Source organism: Dermacentor andersoni, chromosome 11, assembly GCF_023375885.2.
Source record: "Dermacentor andersoni chromosome 11, qqDerAnde1_hic_scaffold, whole genome shotgun sequence".
In the NCBI taxonomy this organism is placed as follows: domain Eukaryota; kingdom Metazoa; phylum Arthropoda; class Arachnida; order Ixodida; family Ixodidae; genus Dermacentor; species Dermacentor andersoni.
In genome coordinates this window covers 99,115,215-99,130,728 of record NC_092824.1, presented here as the reverse complement: position 1 = coordinate 99,130,728, position 15,514 = coordinate 99,115,215, and the positions used below count along the sequence as shown (strand labels likewise).

General features: G+C 49.9%; 1 protein-coding gene and 1 long non-coding RNA gene across 2 annotated transcripts in view; one reads left to right on the top strand and one right to left on the bottom strand.

Annotated features, from left to right (window-relative positions):
* LOC140214069 (uncharacterized) overlaps positions 1-15,514 on the bottom strand; it is a 128,088-nt gene that overhangs the window by 24,216 nt on the left and 88,358 nt on the right. The window lies entirely within an intron of this gene.
* LOC126538977 (uncharacterized) overlaps positions 1-15,514 on the top strand; it is a 70,099-nt gene that overhangs the window by 6,292 nt on the left and 48,293 nt on the right. Inside the window, exon 2 of the mRNA XM_072285343.1 lies at positions 4,682-4,744. Coding sequence (XP_072141444.1) covers positions 4,682-4,744 — 63 coding nt within the window. The remainder of the gene's footprint in view (positions 1-4,681; positions 4,745-15,514) is intronic.

The following is a 15,514-nucleotide window of genomic DNA, read 5'->3' as shown; positions in this document are numbered from 1 at the left end:
CAGTCCCCGTTCAAGTGGGTGCTTCCACAAAAAAAAAAAAAAGAAAAAAAAAGAAAGAAAGATATCTATCTGGCTACGTCACCGCGTGTACCTACCCACCGGATCCTAGCATGTAATGGCTCCTAATCATGCCTTTAGGGCAAAGCGACGAGTATTGAAAATCCACATAAACGCGAAAACAAATGACTCTGAGATAAAGAGCTTGGTTCTTTTTTGCGATATTATGTATGGCCGCGTCGATGGCAAAGTGATGTAATGTGGAGACGTGCGAAGCCACAGTTGCCCTTTATTGAAACGACAGGTGGAAGTAGCGTCTCCGTTCCCTGTGATTGTGTCTCCTGTGTTCACCGTTTGGCTCAAGAAGCATGAGCCTCAGTAAGCAGCTGCTGGCCAATAGAAAGGCTCTGCAGTCGTGTTCCACTGCTGGGCACGATGCCATGGGTTCGACTCCAGGCCCGCGCTCCGCAACTTCGACAGGGGCCGAATGCAAAGCGCTCGCGGAGCGATACAACCGATGGCGAAAATTATTTCGACGCTCTCGACCACGGTATCTCTTACATCACGTTTGTTGCTTTCAGACGTCGAACCCCGTCAACCAAAGAATCTTTTGCCTTACACCGGTGTCACACGCGAATTCTCGGTCTCTATCAAGCCCGATCGGTATCGAGCTTTTCGATCGCGATTGGCTCCTTTGCGCAAGCTCGCGGAAGGGTGTAAATGGCTTTCCTATATATTTCAATTGTCTTCGGTTTGGACGCTCTTTGAAAGCGTGTGCGTGGCACAGGAGTACTAGAAGAGCCACGTTGCTGTACACAACTACATCGGCGCGCAGCTCGGAGCTTTCGAAGCGCAGGGATTCTGAAGCGCAGGCTTCAACCGTCTCCTTCTTTTACGTTCCTCCGCCCCGCTCTTTCACGGAGCCGAGTAGATTGGGGCGGATTATTCGGGTCCGCCGTCTCGCGCGCCCCGACCCCTACAGATCTGGCCCGAAGCCCTGCCCTTGAATAAAGAGAAGCGCGCGCCCTGGCGCGCTTCAAGAAAGGAGTGGCGTCTGTCTGCTATGACGAGACGCGAAAGGCCTCGCGCGCCCGGGACCTTTCGCGTTGCGTTGCCGCTGGAATCACTTCCGGCAGCAGCAGCAGCAGCTAAAGGCTCGCTCTCTGGGGCCAGCGGTCGCCGCAGCATAGTCAGCGGGTGGCATGGCCCCGCGGCCACGCGCTGGAGTGACTCGAAATAATAAAACTGTATCGGCGCGCAGCAGAAACGCCCGGAAGCGAAGGCGCTACTTCCGGCGGGCGAAGCGTTTGCCGCACTCCCCTCCTCCCCCCTCTCTCTCTTTTTTTTCCGTGCGTGAACGTGACCGCCAGAGCCAGTCAGTCGCAGTTCCGAAGCTCCAACTGTGCAGCCAGCGGACTCTAGGTGGGCAGCCTCGAAAAAAAAAAATAAGGGAAGCAGAAAAGGCTACGAATTGTTATAGATGCGACAGGCATCGTTATGCAGAGGGAGAGAGAGAGAAAAAAAAGACGAAAATGCAGAAACGCCAAACAAAACTAACACACAAAGCAAGGAAGCAGCAGCCGCGAAGGTTCCTGTATTTACCGAACCGTGTGAGTTGACAGAAATCGGGCTGAAAAGCGCTGATCCGTTGCGGAGTGTGTGTTCACCTGTCGCAGGCCAACGAGAGAAGAGGGACGGGAATGGCGGATGGATATAACGTTGGGGCATATTCATCGGAAACGCCTGCCGAGCGCGCCGGGTGACACGGTTGTTACGCGCCCTGTTAGCCCAGAGGGTCCCGTTACGCGTTCTTGTCGTCGCTTCCTCCTTTCCAGTTCGACAAGCGCTAGCGAAATGGCGGGAGGGTGGCGCATAGCTGGCGACGAATTCCGGGTGTTGGCGCATTCCGATAATGCCCGTCCCGGTATGCCTTACGCGACGCGGACATACCGTGCTATAGCGAAACCGTCTCCCTCTCGCCTAATGACCGTGCTCGATTTCTATGGGAAAAAAAATCCCTCAGAACCCATCCCACGATGAATGTCGACAGCAATGTAAAGACACGCCGCACTGCCAAATTCTTCATTTAAGGTGTTGCCCAATTGTTCATTTTTTTTTTTTGTTACGAACATCTGTATTCTATGAAAGTCAGCGATCCTCGTTCTATACGTGCTATGGTCCCATTCTGATCACTTCTTTCTTCACGTTCGGCAGCTTTTGATGTCGACCTCTTCGCTTCTCCTTGGCTGAGTTATTCAATGTTCTGTTTCCAGCTTCTTCACTTCTTCCACCTTGTTCTGCTTATCTGTCCCCGCACTTACACAGTGGCACGTATACCCATTCCGGAGGAGTAGTCAAGAATGATCACATACCGAGTGCCACACGCCCGGTTCCATATACTCAATGGTACGAGTTGTCCATTCGGGCCCCCAAGTTGGCGTAAAACATGTTAGCTGCGGACGGACGTACCAAAAAGTGCGTGAAGTTCCCAAATAACGCTAATCGCATTAATAACGATGGGCTTCGAAAAGCGCGTGGCCTTGACGGAAGCATATTTAGCGCCAGCAAACAAGGACGGAAGGGAGACGACAACACAATGCGCTAACTTCAACAACTTGATTTTCAAGAAGTACACCTATATAAACCATGCACAGTGGCGCCACCTTATCCAAATCTTATCCATCCAAAAAAGCCGTCTCCTTATCTAACAGGTCGATTGAAGGGGCACTAACACACGTGTCTCTATTCCGCCAGATAGCCTGCGCTTCAATGATCTCTCGCACGTCTTTATCTTTGTGCTTTGCAAGAACCCGACAGGATTCATAGACCGGCGCAAAGCACAAAGATAAAGACGTGCGAGAGATCATTGAAGCGCAGGCTATCTGGCGGAATAGAGACACGTGTGTTAGTGCCCCTTCAATCGACCTGTTAGATAAGGAGACGGCTTTTTTGGATGGATAAGATTTGGATGAGGTGGCGCCACTGTGCATGGTTTATATAGGTGTACTTCCTGAAAATCAAGTTGTTGAAGTTAGCGCATTGTGTTGTCGTCTCCCTTCCGTCCTTGTTTGCTGGCGCTAAATATGCTTTCAATTTACCAACACGCCCAACAAATGGCAATCCTTGACGGAAGATGTGGGAAGCCGCTGTAATTAACACGTCGAAGTGGCTTGAAATGAAGCAAAAAATGACCAATGTAACACCTCGAGCACCCAGACAGTATGCCTCGCTTCGCACCTGCCTCGTTTTTCCAAAGAGATTGCGTATTTAGTATATATTGAGTGTCTCAGTCAATATACTAATATATACTAATATATACTAATATATAGAGTGTCTCGGAATACCCCCTCCCCCGACCGGGGGGGGGGGGCGGTATTCTGTAAGAGTCCACCTAGTGGTATGTCCATTTCAACCGCCGCTCATTTGCTGGGGCCGCTCGTATAATCCTCGCTCGCACAACTCTATCCAATCAGCAGCGGCCGAAATGGGCAGTCCCCTAGGTAGACTCTGACAGAATACCCCTCCACGATTTGCGTCAGCGAGGCGATGCTACCGCGTCCCTGCACTAAATTTCTATTTACACACGTCTGATTTGGCGGTGTCTCCTCTGCGTATACAGCGCAGTGAACGAGAAACAATTGACCACTTTCTGCTTGCTTGTCAGCGATTTTCCTCAGTGAGAAGAACGTTTCTCGAGGTCGATATACGCAAGCTTGGCCTCAGTATGAATGTCCCCGTCCTGGTTTCCCTCGGAACTTCCACGTTGGGGTTCAGTCGCCGGAACGTTCGCAATGTGAAGACTTTTTTCTTGGCTCCCATCGTTATTCATTTTTCTTGACTCCCATTAAAATTACTTCTTGAACCATTTTTCGATTCACTCTTGTATGACGAGCATCGCACTACGAACAGCGTGCAATAACACGTCTGACCCCAGCGTGGGACCGCGCGGGGGTCCACGTACACAGAGGTTCCAAACTCACTTGCTATCAATAAAGTATTTCAGTCTGCCTGTCTGTCCCCAGTAAGACCTTTCATTTTCTGAACTTCTACTCAGTTTGTGCAAGGCGCCCAATTTTTGGCCGATCCCCCTCGGTGTCTAGGTAGCACTTGCGCAGAGGAAATGCACTCTGTATGTGCCACTGAGTCTGTAGTTATCTTCAATTAAACTTTTTGATGCCAACTTCGGTCACTGGGCATGTGCCAGCAGGCGTGTGCCGCTCTAAACAACAAGAACAACAAAAAGATCATTTAATGTTTTCCGATACAGGGTGCAATCGAACCCACGTAACACGGGTTCCTCAAAGACAGCAATCGATGCCTTAGGAGGGTGCGCGAGAGAGAACAGCGAGAGAGGAGCCTGGCTGCCGCAAGACGCGTTTCTCAGCGTTCGTAGGCAGCGGAGCGCCACACGTTTCGGAGGCCATGCGCAGGCTTTGCGGTGGCGCCGCTAGATGGCGGCGAGTGTTCTTGGGGTAGCGCGAAAGAGGAGTCCCGCTGCAATGCACGCCTCGTATATAACTCGTTGGGACGGTGGCAATCCGTTACATCTTTGCTGGTTCCTTGCTAACTAAACGCATTAGCGTCGACAGTCATCGTGAGATGGGTTCCGCCCAATGTTTTCTACAATTATTATGCTGATGCTTTGAAATCAAACCGCCAACAATGTGCGTTGCGTTTCTTGCAGGCCCTGCAGCCAGGTTATGGATACTGGCCCTTTCAACGGCGCTTCTGGCCTCGCCTGCATGGGGTGAGTGAACATTCTTCAACACGTAGCATAGTGGGCAAACTTTGCGCCATACAGAGCCGCCTAACATATAAGCATAGGTAGCAAAAGCCAACTTTGTGAACGGTATAATGAATAGATTATTCAGTTTCGCTAACAGTGGAGCCCTGCTACAGAACGCAATTCTGGATTGGTTAAATATGCCAAACATATGTATCACGCGAGCTTTACTATGGAGTTAGTGAGAGGAGGAAAATCTTGGCGGCGCATTCATCCTTTGGAGATGATTGGCAGTGTTAATCCGATTAGCACTATTTCTTATGATAGCTGTGCAAGTGGTGCTGGTTTTATATGTAATGATGTTCTGAACACGAACGGCGCCAAGAAACAGCAAGAAAACTGGGCGAGGTGGAACATTGTCACGTTGTAATTAGGGTGAAGAACCAAATACTGCACGAAGTGTGAGTTTAGACTCTAATTATTTGCTGGTTAAACTTGCGCCCAAAGGACAAGCAACGCACAAATCACAACGAAAACAGGGAGCGCAGTCGTCGGTCTTCGATTGGATCAGATCGCATCTCGCGGGTCAAGTTTCCGTGGTACACCTTTCCTCGTGCATTCCAGAGAAATCGCTCAGACCGCGCATATTCGAGGATGGATAAGCGCATGTTTGAGAGTGGAGCCGGAGCTGCATAAAAGAACAGGCGTAGAATATCATTGGATAGTACAAAAGTGCTAAGCATTCGAAAAGACTCGCCTTTAGCGAACGAATTTCAACGGATATAGGAAGGCGTTCGCAAAGCCTTGGTACTGATTTCGAGCAGTGACAAGACCTTTGATGGAAAATGACACCAAGGTCACCAGGTGGCAGCAAAAAGAAGAGAAATCGCGTAAATGACAGTACTAGGCATTATCGAGTGCTTTCACTAAAAAAAAAAATCTTACAGGCCATTATCAACATGCGAAACCTATATATGTTCTCATACATTGGTGGAACACATATATAGGTGAAACATACATAGGTGAAACATAGGTACTCAGAATTAATATGGGGCCCTCCACCACGGTGTACCTCGCAACCAATTGCGCAGCTTCGTGGAAGAAGCGATTTAATTTTTAGAGCGCATCTCTTAAGCGCACCGTTCCTACGTTGAGCGCCGACGTGCGTCGGCATCGTCGGCATAACCGAGCGAACGAGCAGAGCAAAGGATAAAAGAGCGAACGCGGAGTGCAGCGGGGGACGAAATACGAAGAGAGTGGAGGGAAGAAAGCGGAGGAGGAGGCTGCAGTGAAAGCATGAGGCGGAAAATGGAGGAGGAGGGCATGGCGAAAGCGTGAGAAGCGTAGTGCCGCTCTGATGCGACGACGGCTACGAGATGACGTTAGAGTAGTGCGCGCCGTCTGTTCACCGGCGGCATGCGACGAGCACGTCCAACGATACTATATATGAAAACAAAGCGCTGCATTAGCGCAGGTCTGTTTGCAGCGGCTGCTGTGAATCGCGCCCACGCGTCACCCACGCGCTGTCTCTCGTGATGCCCCGATTAGCGAGGCAGTCGCGCCACTACTCACTCCATTTGCAACGTGCCGCACGAAACAGGTTGGGCGCGCCAGCCAATATATCGCACAATAAAAAGACGTATAGACCGGCGCTTGAATTTCGCATTAGGGATTATCGTAATCGTCGCTCATATTTATTTTTTTTCGTGACTTCAGCGTTTTAAAAACCTTCGTTTTAGGGCGTGTACCTCGAGGGCGCAACACGTGACCCATGCGTCTGGCCAGTGCGACGAATGCCTAGAGCGTTAATCGGCGCGTTTCCCGCCTCGGTCACGGATGACTAAGTCCGGAAAATGGAAGGAAAAACCAGCTTTAATTTCGAGAAGGCAAGAGATTAGCGAAAGGAATTCTGCCAGTCGTTCGCAGCCGTCTGCTAGCATCGGTCCCGCCGGGCATTAGAATTAAGGCTCGCGGCCGCGCCAGCCTTTTCCTGTTCGGGCTCTCTTCGCGCGGGTGGTCGGCCCGTCTCTATAAGCACGCTAATGCGCAAGCGCGTTATACTGATGTATGGAAATGGAGGCTCACACGTCGCCATCAATTTGCATAACTTATCTCCCGTGAAGAATAGCGCAGCGCCCGCCGTATAAGGCCAGCTGCCCACCCCCGTGGGCTGCGCATTGGTGTAGCACCGGGCTGCAGGGTGTACATGGTGCGCGAGATGCATTCAGGCGAGAACACGCGTATGAGGTTTTGAGTGGGGCCTCAAAGTTCAAGCCGGGACGGAAGTCGGTTCTAGCTCTCTCTTTTGCTGCGTTAAGTTGCGAAGTGAAACGCTTTTCGAATCATCGTGTTTCGATTCACGAATTTTACGAGAGATATTGTATGGAAGACGCTTTATTTCAAGTCTGCGGAAGGAAGCCTATATATGCGCACAGTCGGACCATGTACGGCTGCTTAGCATGCTTTTAAGCTCACGTAGGTTGGCCTCGAAGTATACCGTGTGTCCCAACTAACGCTAGCCAAGCTGTTGAAAAAAAAATACAACAAAGAAAGAAATCACGGTGCATATGATATGACTGTAATGGCTACGGTGTTCGGCCGTCGGAGGTCTCATGACCTAACACCGTAGGCCTTAAAATCATATCTTGCGCAGTTTCACCTTAACCCAGCAAAGCTCGAACACCATTCGGCGTCAACAAATATTAGAGCTTGCCCACACACGTGACTGCGCCGCTAATCGGGAGATCGCGAGAGACATCGCGTGGGTGACACGTGGGCGCGATTTACAGCAGCCGCCACAAACAGCGGAACGCGATAGCATTCAAATATCCCTGACTGCTCTCACACTTCCCGGCAGCTGCAACTTATGTAATCGCAACGTTCACCGGGAAACGAAGGCGAGCTTTCTGCAAGAAACGCGCCCTCTTGCGTGGGCCGATCCCGGAGGCAGTGCAGAGCCGCGCCAAAAAAATTCATCATTTTCAGGTTTCTGTTATTCTTACGCATTTTTATTTATTTTAGTCTGAGAAGATTCAACATAAGAGGCATGCGCTGTCCGTGTTTCGTTTCATGACATTTGTTTGTGGGATGACATTCTCAAATTTCCGGTAAATAACTTCGTCAAGAATGTAAGACAGGTTAGGAGCAACCTTAAGTCACACAATGATGTCGCAATATAACCCGCATGTCATATAGCAAAGCGTGGCCCATACATATACCTAAATATATGCGGAAATCTTCGCTCACGGGGATGCCGGCGCAAGACGCCGACACCGGATTTTTCTGCGACACCAACGTTTGATGAAATGCTCTCGTTAATAAACGTAACAGGTCCCCAAGGGAAACGTTTTCTGGCCGGGCACGCCAGTTTAGCTTAGTTAATGCCGCCTGCCGCGACACCACCGCCAACCACTATAACTTTTAGCCTGTCTGCCAAGAGTTTTCGTTTAGCACGTTTAGGGCACGAAATCGATGAAACTGAGAGCTGTGGTGTCATCTATTCGCACAGCGCGTGAAGCGTCGTCGATATTTCCACGCCTACATGTAATATGTATTTTGGCCAATTAACCATGGTTGATTCAGTGTTACGCTATTTATAACCCGCACCACCCGTCGCTGCTCATTCGTGAACGATACTGCCGTCTCTTCGAATGTTTCAACACTGAACTGCTTGCTGGTCGCCAAGGCAACCACAAGCATTGATTGAGAGAACTACCGGTGCGGAATAAGAATAAAAAAACAAAACAAAGAAAAAGCTTAAAAAGGAAAATATCTCTATCGCCCTCTCACTAACAACGAATTTTGACTCCATTATCACAAGTACACAGTAGAGCAGAAGCGAGTAATAATTAAATGCTGTCACGTTCTAGTATACCATGAAGAACCAGAGAGTGCGAAAACTGTGAGCCAAGAATCTAATTCTATATTCTGCGAGAACATAGCGCAGGAAAAAAAAAAGACAAGAGACACTAAAGAAGGACACAAGAAAGATTGTGTAAATATACTTCTTCCTAAAACGCGCCGCACCTTATCTTGGTCGAGAGTGCCGTTTATATATCGGTCCAGTCATGCTTCAGCAGAAAAAGGAAAAAAAAAATGAGAGACAGACGTACGAATAACGCATAATTCCATTTGCCCATTCGTGGAAAGAATCTCTGCTATGCGGCAGCTTTTCGCACATCAAACGCTTCAGTTACTTCCGCGTTTCTAAGCAAGCGCGGCACGCTCATATTAAACGAAAAGCTACTTGTCGCTGCTGCAATTAATCTTACTTTCTGGCAATCCATTAATTAATCTTCCCCCTTCTTTCATTTCCGCACACACACACACACACACACACACACACACACACACACACACACACACACACACACACACACACACACACACACACACACACACACACACACACACACACACACACACACACACACACACACACACACACACACACACACACACACACAGGGTGTTTCAGCGAACACTTTCAAAATTCTTTAAAGGTTGCCTTTGGCAGATATCACAATCCTAGTTGATGAGCCGGTCTACTTGAAGCGGCGGACAATACTTGCACAAGAAATTGAGATGAGAAATCGACTAATTAATAAAAATTCACTAATTAAGTTTTTAACCAATGACATTACGGCACATATTGCAATTTACAAATTATAGCCGCGGAGTTCGCAAGGCGGATCCACTTGGAAAGAATTCTCAGAACGACACCAGTTTCGAGATATAAATTGCCGAACTTTGCGGAGAAATGCATTGGCGTTCCAGTTAATTTCTTAACAAGACGTCGTTTCATGCACTCAAGCACACAAGGTACTGGAACGCCAGTACGATTCTCCGCAAAGTCCGGGAATTTATATCTCCAAACTGGCTATAATTAGCTAAGAAGTTAATTAGCGAATTCTTGTTAATTAGTCGATTTTGCATTTCAATTTCTTGTGCAAGTAGTGTCCGCCACGTCGTGTATAGACCGGCTCATAAACTACATTTGAGCTATCTGCCACAGGCAACCTTTAAAAAAATTTTGAATGTGTTCGCTGAAACACCTTTTATATACATATACACACGTATTCTTCCAAACCCTACATATTCACTTCCTGACACCCGAAGCAAAGTGGCTTCCCGTCTTTCATTCATGCGCCGTTGCACACGTATATTTTGATGCCCGCAACAAGTGACGAGACGTTCGCGACTTCTAATACCTCTTTTGATTCCGGTGACTGCGTAATTAATCCCGAACCAGTCAATATTGCGCTTGTTTCGTTTCCGTCGACGCTTTCTACAACATACATAGCTCTTTCTGGTGTCTCCTGACGTGCCTAGCCGCCCAAGGCGTGTCTTTAATTCAGTCGTCGTAGCATATTTCGCGTCGCAAGTCGTTCCGTATGCGAGACCCGCGGCGCGAAAGGATTGCCGCGCCGCATCGAAAAAAATTAAGGCTGCGGCGCCGACATTTTAGATTGCCCGACGACGGCGAAGAGCGCGCTCCGCCTTTCGGTTTCGCCCGGGCCACACTAAAAAATAATGGGCGCACAATGAAATGTGCCGCGTCGGTGCGACTGTGTGCGGCCTCCTATTTTCCGCGGCCGTAATTTAATTTAAGGGAAGCGCCGCGGAATTCCTCGGTGACCCGGTTACAGCGAGCCTGCGGCTCGCGCCACATTTGCGACAGAAAAAAAATAATTAACGGGAAAAACAAATACTGCTAAAGGGGAACCCCCTTCGCGTGCCGCTGCCGGCGTTGCTGAGGCGTCGACGTCGAAATGGTGTGGCTCGCGTCCGCGGCGCGCTCATTTCCGTGTTTCTTTTTTTTTTTTTTCCCGAGCTATAATGGTGGCCGCGAAGGGATCGCTGTTCCTGCGTAGACAATTAAAAAAAAAAAGAGACAGTGGAGGACGCATAAGCATCGCCTTTAGGAGTGGAACGCGCTAGCATTCAAAGAACTCTGACTGCGTCTCACACTTCCGGCAACTGCAGCTTACGTAAACGCAATGTGTACAGGGAAACGCTGGCGGCGAACGCCATGCACGAGGGCGAGTGGGCCAGCTTTCTGGTAGAAAGGCAGCTTCTTGCGTTTGGCCAAGGATTAGCGTAGGCGAGCGCCATCTGGATGGTGTTGTTGGAACGAACCGAGCGCATCGCGCCGGTCTATGAATGGTAGAAACGCCGGAAAATGCGGTTTATGCTTGATTTCCGCGTAGTAGAACGATGTTTTCTGATATTTTTGTGTCAGTGACGGCATCATAGCAAAGTAATAGTTGCATAGCGTTATATATATATATATATATTTCGACTTTTTCTAAAGGTATGAAGGCACAAGCAGCTAAGCATGTATCGGTCGTTCTTTTTTAATAAGAACGCAAAGATTTCAAGTGCACGCATGAACTTTGCGTCGAAATGAATCTCTCTCGACCATTCACGAAAGCCGGAACTGCTTGAGCAGGGTGCTATGTTGGGTGAGTTGGTGCACAGCTAATAAAAGTATTGTGCCGCAGTTGTAAAATAACACATGTAAGAAAAAAAGGAGACAACCGAGAGAGCGAACTTTCATCCAAAAGTCTTTCTGTCGTCTCTCTTTTTTTTCTCCCCCATAAGTTATTTCACAGTGTGCCGCAGTACCTTCTTTATCCGCAACTGCTTCGGTTTCATTTACAACGAAAACATCACTGTGGCGGCACGCAGAGTGTATCTCGAGACGATCATTACGTGCTGCATGCTGTCACATAACGCGTGGCTCGCCTGCGCAGACACTCTTATCGCCCCAGGATGGGTGCATGGTCACGCTGGAGCGCTTCGGACTGAGGTGACCACATCGGTAGCCGGTGCTTGGCAAGTGCGTGGAATGAGCGCTTGTGACCAGCTGCCTCGCGCTAGAAAGGCGCAACCATCGCATAATATTATTACGATATGATTCCGCGAGAGACGAGCAGCCGCGAGAACGACGAAGAAGTTGGTCGGTGCCCTCGGCACGAGCGAGTGTCAGCCTGGCTGCCTGGCTCCAGTGTAAATAGCGTCCGAGAGTTTCTCGCGCTGTCCGAGAGTTTCCGGTTCCGAAGACAGCCGCAGACGTTCGAAGTTTTGTAGGGCTGTGCTCGTACTTTCGTCGTTTTGTTCCAGATTTTGCGACAATTGCTAGGCCCCTAACTAATCTTTTGAAGAAAGGCGTACACTTCTCCTGGGGTACTGCAGAAGCCGCCGCCTTCTCTCGTCTCGTCACTCTTCTAACCTTACCACCCATTCTCGCCCACTTCGACCCTGATGCCCCTACAGGATTACGTACAGATGCCAGCGGTCATGGCGTAGGTGCCGTCTTAGCCCAGCGTCAGCGTGGCAAGGATCTCGTTATTGCTTATGCGAGCCGCCTCCTAGCACCATCGGAGCGCAACTATTCCATTACGGAACGCGAATGCCTTGCTGTTGTCTGGGCGGTTGCAAAGTTCCGTCCTTACCTTTACGGTCGCCCTTTTTCCGTAGTCACTGACCATCATGCTCTTTGCTGGCTCTCATCGCTAAAAGATCCTACAGGCCGGCTTGGTCGATGGGCTTTAAGGCTACAGGAATTTTCATATTCCGTGGTGTACAAGTCTGGCCGCCTGCACCAAGACGCTGACAGTTTGTCGCGTTACCCTGTTGACGACTCTGACTCCTCCAATATTGCCAGTGCTTCTTGCGTATTCTCGGTATCCCAGCTGCTTCATTTCGCCGACGAGCAACGCCGTGACGCCTACATCAGAGCACTCATCGACCGTTTTGAACACTCTCCGGCCGATGCTACTCTACGCCTCTTCGTCCTCCGCGACGGTACTCTGTACCGTCGTAACCTTCATCCAGACGGCTCTGAGTTCCTGCTTGTAGTACCTAAACACCTCCGCTCCACCGTTCTAGAAGAGCTTCACGACGCACCAACGGCAGGACACCTCGGCGTATCTCGAACCTATGACCGTGTACGTCGCCGTTTTTTCTGGCCGGGCCTTGCCCGTTCCGTACGACGTTACGTCGCCGCTTGTGAACTTTGCCAACGACGCAAGAAGCCTTCCCAGCTCCCCGCTGGTTACCTGCAGCCGCTCGACATCCCTGCCGAGCCCTTCCATCGTGTCGGCTTGGACCTTCTCGGCCCATTTCCGGAATCTACATCAGGAAACAAGTGGGTTGCAGTCGCGGTGGACTACGCGACCCGCTACGCCGTAACCTGTGCTCTTCCGACCAGTTGTGCAACTGATGTTGCGGACTTCCTGCTACATGATATTATATTGATGCATGGTGCTCCGCGTCAATTGCTTACAGACCGCGACCGCACCTTTTTGGCCAAAGTCATTGACGACATCATGCGTGCCTGCTCAATACAGCATAAATTTACCACCTCCTACCACCCCCAAACGAACGGCCTCACTGAGCGTTTGAACCGCACCCTTACAGACATGCTATCCAAATACGTTTCAGACGACCACCGTGACTGGGACCTGGCTCTACCTTACATTACCTTTGCATATAACTCTTCCCGTCTCGAAACTGCTGGCTTTTCCCCGTTTTACCTCTTGTATGGCCGCGAACCGACGCTACCACTGGACACTGTGCTTCCGTCCGCCACAGCTTCAACTAGCGATTATGCCCGTGATGCAATCGCCCATGCTGACCATGCTCGCCAACTTGCGCGCGCTCGTCTACAAGTGTCTCAAGACAAGCAGAAACAACGCTACGACCTCCGTCACCGTGATGTCCATTTTGTGCCCGGAGCCCTCGTGTTGCTTTGGTCCCCATCGCGTAAAGTCGGCCTTTGTGAAAAACTGCTTTTCTGTTACACAGGCCCATATCGCGTGATACGCAAAGTGACCGATGTCACCTATGAAATCGTTCTAGCCACGCCCACGACGTCCTCCGCTGTGACAACCAGTGACATTGTCCACGTTGCCCGACTCAAGCCCTACAACTCTCCATGCCCCTTGGATATTTAACAGCACCGTGACGGTGCTTTTGCCGCCGGGGGGTAATATTACGATATGATTCCGCGAGAGACGAGCAGCCGCGAGAACGACGAAGAAGTTGGTCGGTGCCCTCGGCACGAGCGAGTGTCAGCCTGGCTGCCTGGCTCCAGTGTAAATAGCGTGTAAATAGCATCTCTCGTCTGTGTCTTTCCACACGTAACAATATTATACCCTCATCAAGTGATTTACTAGAGTAAGCTAGAAAGGCACAGGGGATGAAATTTAAGCTTTTCATACAAACTAACTAGGAGCCCCTACGAATAGTTCAAAGACTCGTTCGAAGCCCTTCCTGCCACATCAAAGCGAGCAAGGAAGCCAGGGGGCCGCTTTTTTGCTCAAACACCCTACAGCCTCCTTTTTTGAAAAACTTTTCGCTGAATTTTTCGGGGTTCGTTTTTCACCGGGTTATCACTGTTACGAAGTCTCCGTGCGGCGCATGACGTGCCGAATAAATCCGACAATTCCTTAAAGCTGTCGCCAATTCCGCAGCCAAATAGACCTAGAATAGAATCAGGTTGCGCGCATTACGCCGATGCTGCTGTGTACATTATCAACTGTACGCAAGCATAAGCGAAGAGTGTGCCCGCCTTTAGCCAATCCTCACGATCTCACTGCTTTTCTCACAATGAAATGTTCTCTCCCTCCAGATTGGCTGTCTGTCGCTGCGACATAGGTACGCGCACATACATGAACACATACATGCGCACGCACACACACACGCACGCACGCACATACGTACATACATGCCTACGCACATACAAGCATAAGCGAAGAGTGTGCCCGCCTTTAGCCAATCCTCACGATCTCACTGCTTTTCTCACAATGAAATGTTCTCTCCCTCCAGATTGGCTGTCTGTCGCTGCGACATAGGTACGCGCACATACATGAACACATACATGCGCACGCACACACACACGCACGCACGCACATACGTACATACATGCCTACGCACATACAAGCATAAGCGAAGAGTGTGCCCGCCTTTAGCCAATCCTCACGATCTCACTGCTTTTCTCACAATGAAATGTTCTCTCCCTCCAGATTGGCTGTCTGTCGCTGCGACATAGGTACGCGCACATACATGAACACATACATGCGCACGCACACACACACGCACGCACGCACATACGTACATACATGCCTACGCACATACAAGCATAAGCGAAGAGTGTGCCCGCCTTTAGCCAATCCTCACGATCTCACTGCTTTTCTCACAATGAAATGTTCTCTCCCTCCAGATTGGCTGTCTGTCGCTGCGACATAGGTACGCGCACATACATGAACACATACATGCGCACGCACACACACACGCACGCACGCACATACGTACATACATGCCTACGCACATACAAGCATAAGCGAAGAGTGTGCCCGCCTTTAGCCAATCCTCACGATCTCACTGCTTTTCTCACAATGAAATGTTCTCTCCCTCCAGATTGGCTGTCTGTCGCTGCGACATAGGTACGCGCACATACATGAACACATACATGCGCACGCACACACACACGCACGCACGCACATACGTACATACATGCCTACGCACATACAAGCATAAGCGAAGAGTGTGCCCGCCTTTAGCCAATCCTCACGATCTCACTGCTTTTCTCACAATGAAATGTTCTCTCCCTCCAGATTGGCTGTCTGACGCTGCGACATAGGTACGCGCACATACATGTACACATACATGCGCACGCACACACACACGCACGCACGCACATACGTACATACATGCCTACGCACATACAAGCATAAGCGAAGAGTGTGCCCGCCTTTAGCCAATCCTCACGATCTCACTGCTTTTCTC